Here is a 12,900-nt window from a genome sequence, read left to right on the forward strand (position 1 = left end):
TATAATTATTATGTAAACAGAATGACAACAAAACAACTAAGAATGTGTCAGTAGGTTAATGGGGTTTGTCAACTTAAAGGTGTTTTTTGATGTTAACCATGTTATTAAATGTAATTAACAGTGAATACACTCCCGCATAACTAAAGACAATTATTATTTAGCCTTCTGCAATATCAGAACCATGTTTGCAGCAACAGAAGTATTTTAGGAACCACTTTTCTGTGGTTGAATGGTCCCATTCTGCCCTGAAGCACAAGTCCCTGGAATCAAACCCATAGTGGGATCTTTGTTCTGATCCGACAGTTTAAGTACATGAACCTCAACCCAGTCAAGCCCTAATCCCTGCTTTGCTCTGTGTGACAAATATCTATAGGTTTGTATAAGCACTGCGGCTAACACCTACAGCGTATGTAGGCTGTAAATCCACACATCAGCTTGTGAGGTGACTCACTGTTTTCTTCAAACTTCATGTTCCTAGAAATACAGGAGAGGAGGGTTCACATGGTCCACTGAAAGGACAGATGAAAACAAACACTACAGGAGGGGAGAGTCATGTCGAGGGTGACACCTAGTGGCCACTTCTGGTACAGGGTTTGTAGACTGTTGTCTCTCTGCACTGAAGGACATAACACTGCATCATATGAGGGTGAAGTCAGATACTGTGGGACAGTTTTCAATAGATACTCCAGTAGTCTTACAAAACACTGTGAACTCACTCCAGTGATGTTTCTGTAAATCATTTGAGGCCTTACATGTTGACATTGGAATTAAATGGGGATATACTGTATAGCCTACCATGACCCCCCCTCTCTCATCTCACGGCATGTTCAGGTGGTGTGGGGTAGTGACAATAGAGTTTCTATAAAAGCAAAGCATTGTCGTGCACACACTCTGTGCACCGCTGCGGTATGATCCGGTAGTACAGTTTATTATCTGATTTCAGTTCCATTAACAGCCTTAATAGAATGTAATGTGCTGCTGTTTTTGCACGGTGCAGACTTCATGTAAAGACAGACTGCACCCACTCTGATGATGTCAGACCAGTCCAGACCATTGTTTATTGATTTGCCAGAGGGACTACTATTAACATTTCTCTGAGAAAAGTCATTGGACTAAAGTAGGGATGATGAAATCTGGCAGTCTTTTCTACTTCACTTCTTCAGGGTTTGACTGCACGACCTCTTGGGACCACGGACTATTGTGTTTTATTGATGTCTGTGCATGTGCCCTATTAACCCATTGTTTCTAAAAATGACACTAAACATACACTTACAACATGGGTTGGGATCAGCGATCATGTTTTTATGCTGATCCTGATACAAGTCCTGTAATAATAGTTATCTTCTATGTCTGACCAAACTGTGCTGTCTCACCCAATATTTATTTATTCATCAATCCATATTTTGTTGATTTTGTCCAACGCTTACAGTCGAATAACTCGTCTTTAAGAAATATAACCAGCATCAAATGTTTCCTTTGTTGGTTTACTATAAACTAAAGTTCAGGTGTAGTTGTCAACCAGCAGTGTTGCTTTACCTGTCACCCTTTAACCTCACGTTCTTCACCTTCTTTCTGTATTGTGTTTTCTATGCTGAGATAGTGTCTGACCTCAGGTATGCTGCTGTGTGGCTGTTTGATCATACACATATTTCTTCTCTCTCTCTTTTTTTAGATATATGTGACAGGTAAGCATAAAACTGGGAGAATGAAAATATTATAACTACTCTAGATTCGCAGCAACAGCAACAGGGCCTCCCGATTTGGTAATAAAGCAGCACTGACAGCACATGTCTGTCACAATTTGAAAAGCAGAGGACACAAATGCAGAAACGGGGCCGGGCAGGTTGACAACTAAAAACAGAAGTCAAAATATGAGCAACTAAAGGCAGACGACTAAATGGGAGATTCAGAAAACACTACGGCCCTTATCACATCAGGTCATATTGTGCTTCAGTAATGTATATTCTCAATCATTTTAATATGAAAGGAGTCCACATGTATTTGACAAAATATGCCAATATATTGTGACTTTGCTTCAAGAATATAATACAAAATACAATTAGTGTAAATTTTGATAGTACACTGGTAATATATACTGATATGTATTTAAACATGTGTAACTTAAAATATATGATGCATGTATTACTATATTATATATTTCTGTGAAAATAAATGGCATTTAAAAAAAAAAAAAAAGTATGAACAATGGACCCCTGCACAGAATTGACTCCAGCCTGACCAAGGAACAGTACCCCTCTGTTCCTCAGAGACATGCTACACCCCCTCTGGTTTGTATCTTTGTGGAGAGGGATTCACACTGCAGCAGGATCATGAGCCCAAACACACCTCAAAGCTTTGACACAACTACTTGAATAGCAAAGAAATAAAAAGTAAGTGCATTTCAATCGGCGGTGTGAAATTGTGGAATGGTATGAGCATGGAGCTAAAGCAATGTCCAAGCACGATCCAGTTCAAAAAAAGGTACAAGGAGATGACTTTCAAAAATACAGGGATGAGGGAGGTGTTTTCATGGATGTATTAAATAAGTGTACTTCTTCCTACTCCTTTTTGGGCATGTCAATGGAATATACTTTGTAACATGCTTTTCATTTTATTATGCTTATTTGTCTAACTAATTTAACTTTCTGTTTTGTTTTCACATGCATTTGTTTATTCAAAGAAGACGTCCTGACTGTCATGGACGTTCCTCCTCAGGTACCTGACCTCAGCCCCACTGAACAATTACGGGCTCACTTTAAGATTGAGGAAGCCGAGCGTTCTGCGACACCACAAGAAGCTTTGTGGACCACTGTCAAATCATTCTGCGATAACGGGAGTCGGCAGGTCTTGCACAAACTTGTGGAGTCCATGCCAGCTCGAGTGCATGCAGTCGTTAAAGCAAAAGAGGGACATACCAAATACTAAGATATTGTGAAACTCATGGACATCTTTTGAAAGATTCAACTTTTCACTCGCATAATATCGCAGCCGATATTATCAAATGCAACAAAATGCAAAACAGAAGTATTTTGACTTGATGTCTCAGTCTTTTGGAGCCTACTGCATGCTTATAAAGATGAGACGAATTTCAAACATAAGCCTGTCAGCTCTTCATATCAGTGTTATGACAATATTTTCATCTTGTGATTACATGTTTGACACAAATAATGAAAAAAAACCTAGAATGTTGATATTTAAGATCATACTGTACATGGAAAATATATTTCCGTTGCATAAGGGGCACTTAAAACAGTCAAAGGCATTTCTGCTTTCCATTTATATATATGGTTTCAATAACTGCCTAAATCCAGACTCTCGTATCCAAAAGTTTTACGACTATTACTGAGTTTTTAATATTGAAATATAGAATACAACTGTTACATTAGACACAAGGACACAGAGAGAGCGAAAGAACAGAATAAACCACAAACAGCCGTTCATCAGTTTGCATTTACTATTTAAATGTATTCAAATCTTTAGTATCTTATCTTTTAGTGTGTTGGCATAATCATACATTGGTGTGGTGCATACAGTAAGTCAGGATTGATAACAGGAGTGCATCTGTAAGTCATAGATAAACTTTAAAGGATTTGGTTTGAGTAAAGCTTATACACACAGAGGGAGGAGACCTTTAGGTGCTGCTGGGAGAACATTCAGAAATGGCCACCGAGGTATTTCTTTCATAATCCCACACAAATCTGCTGTATTGCTATTCAACAAGGCACATGGACAAGTTTGTGTTAACAAACAATACTAGAAGCTTTTTCTCCCAAAATGTTTCATAGCAAACCTCACTTGGCTTGAGTCTCTCATTTATAACACAGAACACAAACTGTACATATAGATCACCCTCCTGAAAAAAACAACATAACAATTAGAAGCAACACAATAATATCATATAAATCATACAACTGAGAATCACTATAAATCAACAGGGTCTTTGGCTAGTATATTTGAAGTACAGTTGCACAGTCCTGTCTCGGCATATTGCACCCGCCTTGCCACCCAAATGTACGTCATTGAGCAAGGTTTGGGAAAAAAAGAACAAAAAAGTCTTGGAAACATTTTGGAGCTCCTCTCAAAAGTTCAATCATTTTCAGGATCAGTCTTTGGTCTGAGTAAGAGATAGACAGAGAGATGTTTGTCTACAGGAGGCTCTTAACCTGAAGCGGTGTGGGATTTCTAGAAGAATGCAGAACTATTTTACTACCAAAATTTTGGTGTCACTTGACAATTTAGTAGCTTTTTACCCTGAAAAGAGCAAAATTCTGAAAAAAACTATGGATCTATGGCTCTATACAGTAGGATTAGACATTTTGGGGAATGTACTAATGTGCTTTTATGCCAAAAACTTAAATGAGGATCCATATGAAGCAAGCTTACAGCCAGGAAACAGTTAGCTTGGCAAGACAAGTGGAAAAAGCTGGCCTGGCTCTGTTCAAAGGTAAAAAGGTAACACAATCTGCCTTCCAGCACCTTTAAAGCTCACTAATTAACACACTTTGTTTTGTTTGTTTAATTTGTATAAAAACCGTATGTCAGTGGCTGTTTTTTAATCCATCGACAGAGCCATGCTCGCTGTTTCTAAGCGACGTGTCTCCTGGCTGTACCTTCCTATTTAGCACATGCACAAATGAGAATGGTGTCAATCTCCTTGTGTAATCACACACATTTACCAAAATGTCACACTGTTCCTTTAAAAAAAGTCACACTTACACAAACATCTTGACAAAACACAGCTATTATTAGCTTTGATTTCAAATCATTGTTTCTGACTTCACATGCCTCGGCTAGAGCCAGTTTGAAGTACACCAGAAGTTCAACATCACGGCTTCAGATTGAGTTTTAGTCTCACATTTTAAATGTAAGACATAGACTTAGACATAGAAAATTGGAGAGACTTTTTTGGTTATCAATGCACAAAAAATGGTTTTGGTTGTTACAAAAATATTGTTCACACTCAGTCAGGTGTAGCCATAAGACCAGCTCAGTAATAGTGAGGCAGAAGCTCCAGTTCAGAGGAAATGCAGCCAAATGAGATGCAGGGGAAGTCAGAGCGGGTTATGTGGATTCAAGGGAAAACGGCTGTACAGGAAGCTGCTGCTGGAATAATGTTGGGTTTGTATACACTTCTATCTAACTCGACTCATTCTCCTGTGAGTGTCATGGTTTTCATTCATCAATATTAAGCTCAATTTATGAATAAATTAGTCAGGGAGGAAGGCACGAGCACCTGGGATCAAGGTAAAAGACTGCTGCCTACATCTTTCTTTGGCCTTTTCTCACCCACCTCTCACATACTTGGTTCCTTTTTGCAGCGTTTCCACTGTATGCAGTTTATTTAATGTAGTCAATTCCTCATGACAAGCTTCACTCTACAAATAGATTTTTGAAATATATAGTACATTCAGCTATTCTTTCTGACTTAGTTAGCCACTGTCTGACACTACCAGCCTTTTCTTGCCAAGGCATCTCCGTTTGACTGACGAGTTATTCTTCCTAATCCCTGAACCTTTCAACAGTTATCCTACATACTGTCAGCCTTCTTCTACACACCTTCATGCTTCAATACAAAGCAGTCCAACCCAGTTAGAAAAGTAGTGTCAGTGTGACAATCAAGCAGAAAGAGCAAACAGGAAAAAAAGAGGCAACAGGCAACAACTAACCCTGATTTTCATCAACAACAATCCCCTTCTTCTCATTGTAGTCTGATACTTCCCTCATCGTTCTCTTGGTCATGTTCCCCCAAAAAAACACAATAAACATACATGGTGCGAGAAAAATGCACCAAAATATTTGTTATTCCTTGGCCTCATATATAAAATCAGAATATTCAAACAGCAACAGTATTAATCCCAAAAATATTATCTATAAACATAAATATATCAATTAGTTTTGCTGGATTTGTATGTATCTTAATTGGAAGCATATGCCACCTATGTGGTGACAGCTGGCGTCTGATTGGCTTAAGCAGAGCTGCGTCTGCGGTTGTGTGATTGGAGGATGGGAGACGTCAGGAGTTCTCAGGTCCTGGTGTGTGGTCAGAGTGGCCATCATCTGGAGTTCAGTCTGGGAGCAGTCTGGAAGACATGCAGAGGAGAAAAACAGCACATCTGGTCAGAGGTTGACATAGTGACGTCTGCGCTTTAGACAGGAGCAGGAAGGAACCAAACGACAACAAGAGCTCCAGTAAAAACATGCCTGAATCTAATTTCTCCATTCACAATTAATCTATAATAACACAACACTGAGTGTGACACTACTGTTAGTAAATGGTAAATACAAATCCCAGGTCTGTAACAATAGCCCTTTTTCACAGCAGCCATTTTGACATCAAACAGTCAGGTAAACACAGGTGTAACCAATGACACCAATTAAGATTCTGTTCCATTCAGGTCAAACAGAGTCACGGTGCTGCTATTGTGCATGTTGGCTCACTGGAAAGTCACTTAATGTAACAGAACCTTTGTCAGAGTCATCGTCATTAATTAAACCTGTGTTTACCTTCTATTTCATGTCAATATGGCTGCAATGAAAAAGGTCTATTTGTTAGACGTAATTTAGGAGCTACCTACAAACAAACTCATCACGTCATAACAATGTTATGTCTTGAAAACGTGTACCTTGAAGTAAACATGTGTATCGCTGTGTCATCCAAATGATTTTGAAGCTGTTACTTTAAAGATATTAGAACAGCATTAACTGACCACTAGGTGGCAGTGCAACATACTGTAATCCTAACATTAGAAGGCCCTGACAGCTATTCTATCATCCAGCCTTTACTTTTAATGGTGAAGTTTTACATAAACACAGTTTGATGAGTTTTACTTATTTCACGTGTGAGATTTTCTTTTGGTCTGCACCAACTCCTGAGGAAATATCTGCTGCTAAACACTCCACTATGTTCTCCAGCTAGATGCTAACTTTGTCAGCTTGCTATTCGGTGCTGAGCAGGTAATGTACAATAATTTTATCAAAGCTATTTCTCTGAACACAGCTTCTTGCTACTGGAAAAAATGTTGACAAGAGTGGAGTTTGTGGCCCATAAAACCCAAACAATGAGGCTAATAAAAAGAGGCTCAAATGCTCCGTAGAACTGAGGTGAACTGCAGAGCTGAATGATAATGCTTTTTAGGTTTGTCACTACTAGCACTCTCTTTCCCATATCGCACCGTCATATGATCCTATGTTAACATATATTTCTTTGATTAGTGCAGCTTTAAATAGCATCGCAATTAGGGCTGCAAAATCGTCATTATCGATTAATCTGCTGATTTTTTTCACAATTAATCCTTAAGTCAATAAAAATTGACAAAAGTGGTCATCACAATTTCCCAGAGCCCAAAGTGAAATCTTCAAATTGCTTCTTTTGTCCAACACAAAACCTAAAGACTCCTTATTTATCATCATAAATTACAAAGAAAACCAGCAAATCCTCACATTTAAGAAGCTGGTACCCGCAAATGTTTGCTTGAAATAAAAGACTGAAACAATAATTTGTTTAAGAAAATAGTAGACGTTTAATTTTCTTTTAATCGACAAATTGACTAATTGTTGCAGCTCTAATTGCAATTGTCAACTATTGGATGCTGCTATCACAAATCTTTATTTTTATAATTGATAAATTATGTATTAAAAAGGCACCTATCATGGTGATCAGCATAAACATTAACATTATTTCTGAAACTGCTGTTCTGTCAGTTAGGCTTGAATAACATAAAGGAAAATCAAAGGTATTTACAAAGCGAAATAACTGAGGAAGACTGGCAGACTCACCACAGACAAGTGTCCATTCTTTGCCTTGGCCACCAGTAGTTCTGATCCAGGTGTGAAGTCTATGATCCCCTCTTTCCCCTGACCCACTGTAAACTTTATACTGGAAAAGGAACACAGGGAGAGTTAGACACTTTCTGCCTGGAGATGCTTGAGCGTGTAGGAGCAGATACTTAGTTTTAAATAGTAATATACTTATATTGCTGTTAGCATTATGTAAGGACACACACACTTTTGGCACAAAGTGGCACTGTAAAAATCATCACACCAAGTGCATGTTCTACGTGTGTCTGCTCCTCACCTGCCCTGGTTGATGTTGATGCTGTTTACTTTGTCGGCACAGATCGCAATCTTGGTCAAGGTCTCGATCACATGGTCGCTCTGCAGAACCACATCTCCCTGTGAAGAAACCATCAAACACACACACACACACACACAGTGAAAACTCAAAGTGAAACATATTTACATTCATAAATAGCTACAGGACTTTTGGTTCATTTATAATGATTTAGTGTAATACGTCCATGGTGTCACCTTCTGTTTGTTGTCTTCACTGGGCACATGCAGAACGAACAAGCCGTCGCTGAGAGAGCTGACTGAGACACCTGCAGGGAGAGGACAGTTCATATGAGGAATGAACCCAATACTTTCCACATCCATAAGAAATAAAGAAAAGTGATCGCCTTCTGACCTTTCAGAGCTCCATAGTCGATGCGCTGCTTGAGTTTGGCCTCCTCTACGATTACAGCACTGTTAGAGGTGAGCAGCAGCTGACGGGGGCGAGGTTTGTAACCTTTCCTGTCGTACTTGGTGACTGGCACTGCGTACTGGGAACAGAAGGATGAGAGTCAGATAACTTGATAAATACACTTACAGACAGCATTGACACTGCTCTTTGTTTTGTAACTAACCTTCATCTTCTCACTGCCCAGAGCCTGCAGCACCTTGGGATTAATGTCCTCTCCATCTGAACAAGATGGGACATGCTCTTAGGATCTTTTACATAGTGTGTAACATGAAGCCTGTACAAGTTTCACAACTAATATGTTGTTGTCGGAAACATGTGCGAGTCTTACTGAGTCTTGTGCTGACAAACAGTTTGGGCACACTCTGTGGGTAGTTGTCCTTCTTGTCCTTGAAGATCTCGCTGGCGGTCATCTTCTGCTCCATCTATTCAAACAGATTAGATTTCAGTGAAGCAAACCAGAAACCTAACAGTCAGATTACAAATGCTATGTTGTAACTGTCGATGGAAAAGTATTCACCTGGAGCTTCCACTCAGGACTGATCTTCTTGCAGTAGCTCCACACCATGTTCTGCATGCACAGCTTACGCAAATGCTCTGAAGCCTAAAGGCACAGAGAGAATTTTTCACAAACAACACTATTCAGTTGCGCTGTATGAATTTGGAGTCATAATACATACTGTATATGTGAGTAGTCACTGTAGCAAGTGCATTTTGTCTTTTTTCAGCCACTCTTTCATGGCTAACATTTACATTTTCTAGGTCATTTTTAGCTAGAGTACATAGCAGTTACAGTTTAAAAAACGGAAGTTATGCTGTTCACAGCAGTGCTTCTTCTGGGTGAAGCCAGTACAGGGCAAATCACAGTAGATCAAACAAATCAATATTCCAGTGCACACCAGGATACAATTGACACCATTTTATTAACGGTGTATGACCTCAAATAATGGTTCAGCACACTGGAGCAAAAGACTGAATTGAATCCACTCAAGTCAAGTACACTCCATGTTGAGCTAAGAGTTGTGTTTTGTCCCCACCTCACTGAGAGCAGCAGGAGGTGTTGGCCAGCTCTTGTCCAAGACGTTCTTGGGCAGGTTCTTGCGCAGATTCATGAGGAAGGAATAGCGCACGTAATCCAGGAAGTACTCGTTCTCTGGACAGCGCTCCTTGTGGCGGTAGATGAAGCCTTTGATGAACCTGATGATGAGACCAGGAAGGTAATAAAGGAAAAAATAATAAATACAATTTTAAAAAAAAGAAAGGAAATTAAAAGTGTTGACAAAATCTTCACATATTATCCACATTTTAAAAGCATACACTCCGACAGTGAGTGTATTGCACCATCTGCTGGTCTGTACCTGCGGATTGTAGCAGCAGCCTGTCGCCTGCGCTGCGCCCTCCTCCTGGCCAGGATCCCCCTCCACCACGCCTGGATGGCGATAGCTGCAAGGTACATTATATATATATAATAAATAAATACACACAAAGACATTGTTGTAACTGATAAACAAACTCTATCACGACATTAGCAGGAGAACATGCAAAAGTTTCCTCACCTGATGTCCTAAGTTTCTGGTATTTGGACTTCTGGTTGTATCCTCTCCATCCTGCCTGCAGCTTGGTGGCTGTGGGGTGACAAAAACAGAAAGGAACCAAATGGTTTAAATATGCGGTGATGAAAAAATGTTTGTGACAAATCATCAGTTGTGTCCGAGGCTCTCACCAAGACTGTGTTTCCTGGTCTCCAGAGCATCCTCGGTGGCAAACAAGGTCTTGGGAAAACGGATGAAGATTTTGGATCTAAAGGGTTGAGTTCAGAGTAAATGTATTAAATGTATTAAAGCAAATACATTGTGTATAACAAAATGGTCAAGTGCAATACAGGTGAAGAGGAAGCAGAGAGACGATGATCATCATAAAGCAAAGTTCAAAAATGTAAAATAAAAAAAATAAAAACTTGTGTTAAAGATGTGTTTTTCTGTTTACATTTGTGTGGTGCTGACCTGCCAAGTTTGTACTCCTCAGGCTTGTATCCCAGGTGTTTGACCAGTGTGGCCACTCCATCTGACTGCTTCCCTTGCCAGTTAGGCCATGTGTCTGGACACAGGGACTTATACCTACACACACACACAAACACAAGTGAATACTAGAATATCACTACAGGAAGAAAAAGGTTAAAGGTTAGAAAGAACATCCTTTTATCCGTCCGAAACGCCCACTTTCACGTGCTGGTCAGGTTTAGGAAGTGTTGGGGGTGGAGCGTCAGAAGGTTGTAAGCAGGCTGTGCAAGCAGCAAAACTCTAATAACCCAACTTTCTCTTTCAAGACACCACACTCTGGGGATTTTATTGCATAAATTAACTACATTTACCATCAACACTGATCGGGATATCCACATGAAGTATGAGAAATTTCTCCTTTAAGCTAACGACCTGGGTTTAAACTCCAAACACTTCTTTTTCAGGAACAAGGACTGAAAGAGCAGGGGGATGAAATGAAGCAAAGGGCCACAGGTGGGATTTTAACCCTATGGCTGCAGTGGGGAGGACACTACCTGTGTACATGGGGCGCACGCTCTACTAACTGAGCTACTGGGCCAACACTTGAGTACATGACCTTGGTGTCCTCAATGGTGGCTATGGGCCTTGTTGGGTTTATTTTCTTTTTCAGAGATCCTTTATTGTTTTGTTTGGGAAGAGGGTTCACTCAGGACAGATTTGAGAAACTTAACTTTGCAGTAAAAATTTATTTCTATCTTTTGTTGTTTATTGTGGTATTTCTTTGTTAAACTCTTTCAATATTATTTGAACTTGCCTAATCCATAGCTGCAAAAAGCCAACAGAATTATATAAAGCTACTGTTGTAAAATATATTTATCTGTTGAAAAAATGTAACGTAATAACAGTTGTCAGGGCATATACAAATACAGATTTGATAGTCTGACAATTGCTTAGCTATTAGTGCCGAAAAGAGATTTCAATTTAAAGTCAAATTGAATTGAGGATTTAGAGAATTGTGACACCCCTAATAAGGTCAAAGGAATATTTCACTCTTGAGACATCATTCTGTAAAAAAACAGGTAATAGGCCCAAATCCGTACTGCTTTATAGACAACTGCTCTTCACTCACTCCAGAGTCAAAATAAGTAGTGTGGGGTGAACTGACACTTAAACTCCAACAGCCCCGTGTCCTTTATTCTCCTTGTACTTCTCATTGTGTCTGTTTGTGTAATGCCTGGCTATATATGTTTGATATAGATGTGGCATGGATCCATGTGACTGTACTTTACTGGTTAAAAAAACAAAAAAGAACAGCTGATCACCTCTGTAGGAAGACCTCGTAGCGCCGTCTGTAAGCAAAGCCCGCTCTCCTCACCCTCAGATTCTCCATCAGCCCCAAATACTTGACCTGGTGACGGATCAACACCTCGTCAAATCGAACTGGGACAGGAGGAGGGGGGAGAAAGTGGGAGAGGTCAGAGAAAAATGTAAAGTCTGTTGGACAAAATGAACCAGAGAAAACCAGTAGCTGCTAAACAGCAGAAGTAGGAGTGACAGAACAGAGGGACAGTGTGAAACTGACAAAAGGCCCAGTGTTGACAAAGGCTGGCCCGATATTCTGACGACCACACGGAGAGTTACACTCAAGCAAAACAAACTTTTTGCTTGGAATTAGCCAAAGCACAGGATTAACATGATGTTTCTGGAAATCTATTAGCTTATTGAAACTGCTAAGCTGCTTCAACTGTGTTTACAAGAACTGTTAAGTATGGGATCAAAACATAAAACATCAAATGAGAACATCATTCCACGTTGTGCAATCTCAAAAGCGTGACTTCTAAGGTTAATAGGGAAAAACCTTATTTAAGAAAATCCTGTTTGAGTAGCTCTTAATCAACTGATCATGCAACTTGGATTGGTGAAATTCAGACAGCAACATTCAAGATGAAAATGCCAAACTTGAACATCCAGACATCAAAGTATAATCAGTCAAGCCTGAATATAATCAATTGTATCTCTGTGCTGTCTTATGTTTGAAAACACATGTCTACTGTGTGTCAAATAGTTACACAGTAATCCACTTATTGACTTGATCTAAAACTTAAGATCACAATTCAACTGATTGAATTAAAGTAATCTTGAAAATAGTTTTGTGACACTTAATCATATCCCTCCCAGTAAATGTATTAATAAACTTTACAGTTATTTCAATGTTGAAAAACAATTAAATGCTTTATTTGACTATAAATGTACAATTTATCAATGATGGTTACTTTAAAGTGTTACCCTTAATGTTTTTGAAATAAATTTCAAAATAACTTTCTAGGAATTACACAAAAGGAAATTACAACCACAAAAATTCAGACTTTCAAAGTAAAACAT

General features: G+C 39.2%; 1 protein-coding gene across 3 annotated transcripts in view; it reads right to left on the minus strand.

Annotated features, from left to right (window-relative positions):
- Positions 1-3,436: 3,436 nt before the first annotated feature.
- The window catches only part of LOC311256339 (unconventional myosin-Ic-like), a 66,036-nt gene continuing 56,572 nt past the window's right edge, over positions 3,437-12,900 (minus strand). For all 3 annotated transcript variants that reach the window (XM_084351289.1, XM_084351291.1, XM_084351290.1), the window contains exons 19-32: positions 11,841-11,958; positions 10,522-10,635; positions 10,242-10,318; positions 10,075-10,143; positions 9,877-9,961; positions 9,556-9,715; positions 9,039-9,122; positions 8,850-8,943; positions 8,685-8,740; positions 8,465-8,600; positions 8,308-8,378; positions 8,075-8,172; positions 7,777-7,876; positions 3,437-6,080 (exon numbers count right to left, since the gene is read on the minus strand). In XM_084351289.1, coding sequence (XP_084207415.1) covers positions 6,054-6,080; positions 7,777-7,876; positions 8,075-8,172; positions 8,308-8,378; positions 8,465-8,600; positions 8,685-8,740; positions 8,850-8,943; positions 9,039-9,122; positions 9,556-9,715; positions 9,877-9,961; positions 10,075-10,143; positions 10,242-10,318; positions 10,522-10,635; positions 11,841-11,958 — 1,289 coding nt within the window. In that variant the 3' untranslated portion in view covers positions 3,437-6,053. The remainder of the gene's footprint in view (positions 6,081-7,776; positions 7,877-8,074; positions 8,173-8,307; positions 8,379-8,464; positions 8,601-8,684; positions 8,741-8,849; positions 8,944-9,038; positions 9,123-9,555; positions 9,716-9,876; positions 9,962-10,074; positions 10,144-10,241; positions 10,319-10,521; positions 10,636-11,840; positions 11,959-12,900) is intronic.

Source organism: Pagrus pagrus (genome assembly GCF_965226575.1).
Source record: "Pagrus pagrus genome assembly, chromosome: 4".
NCBI lineage: Eukaryota > Metazoa > Chordata > Actinopteri > Spariformes > Sparidae > Pagrus > Pagrus pagrus.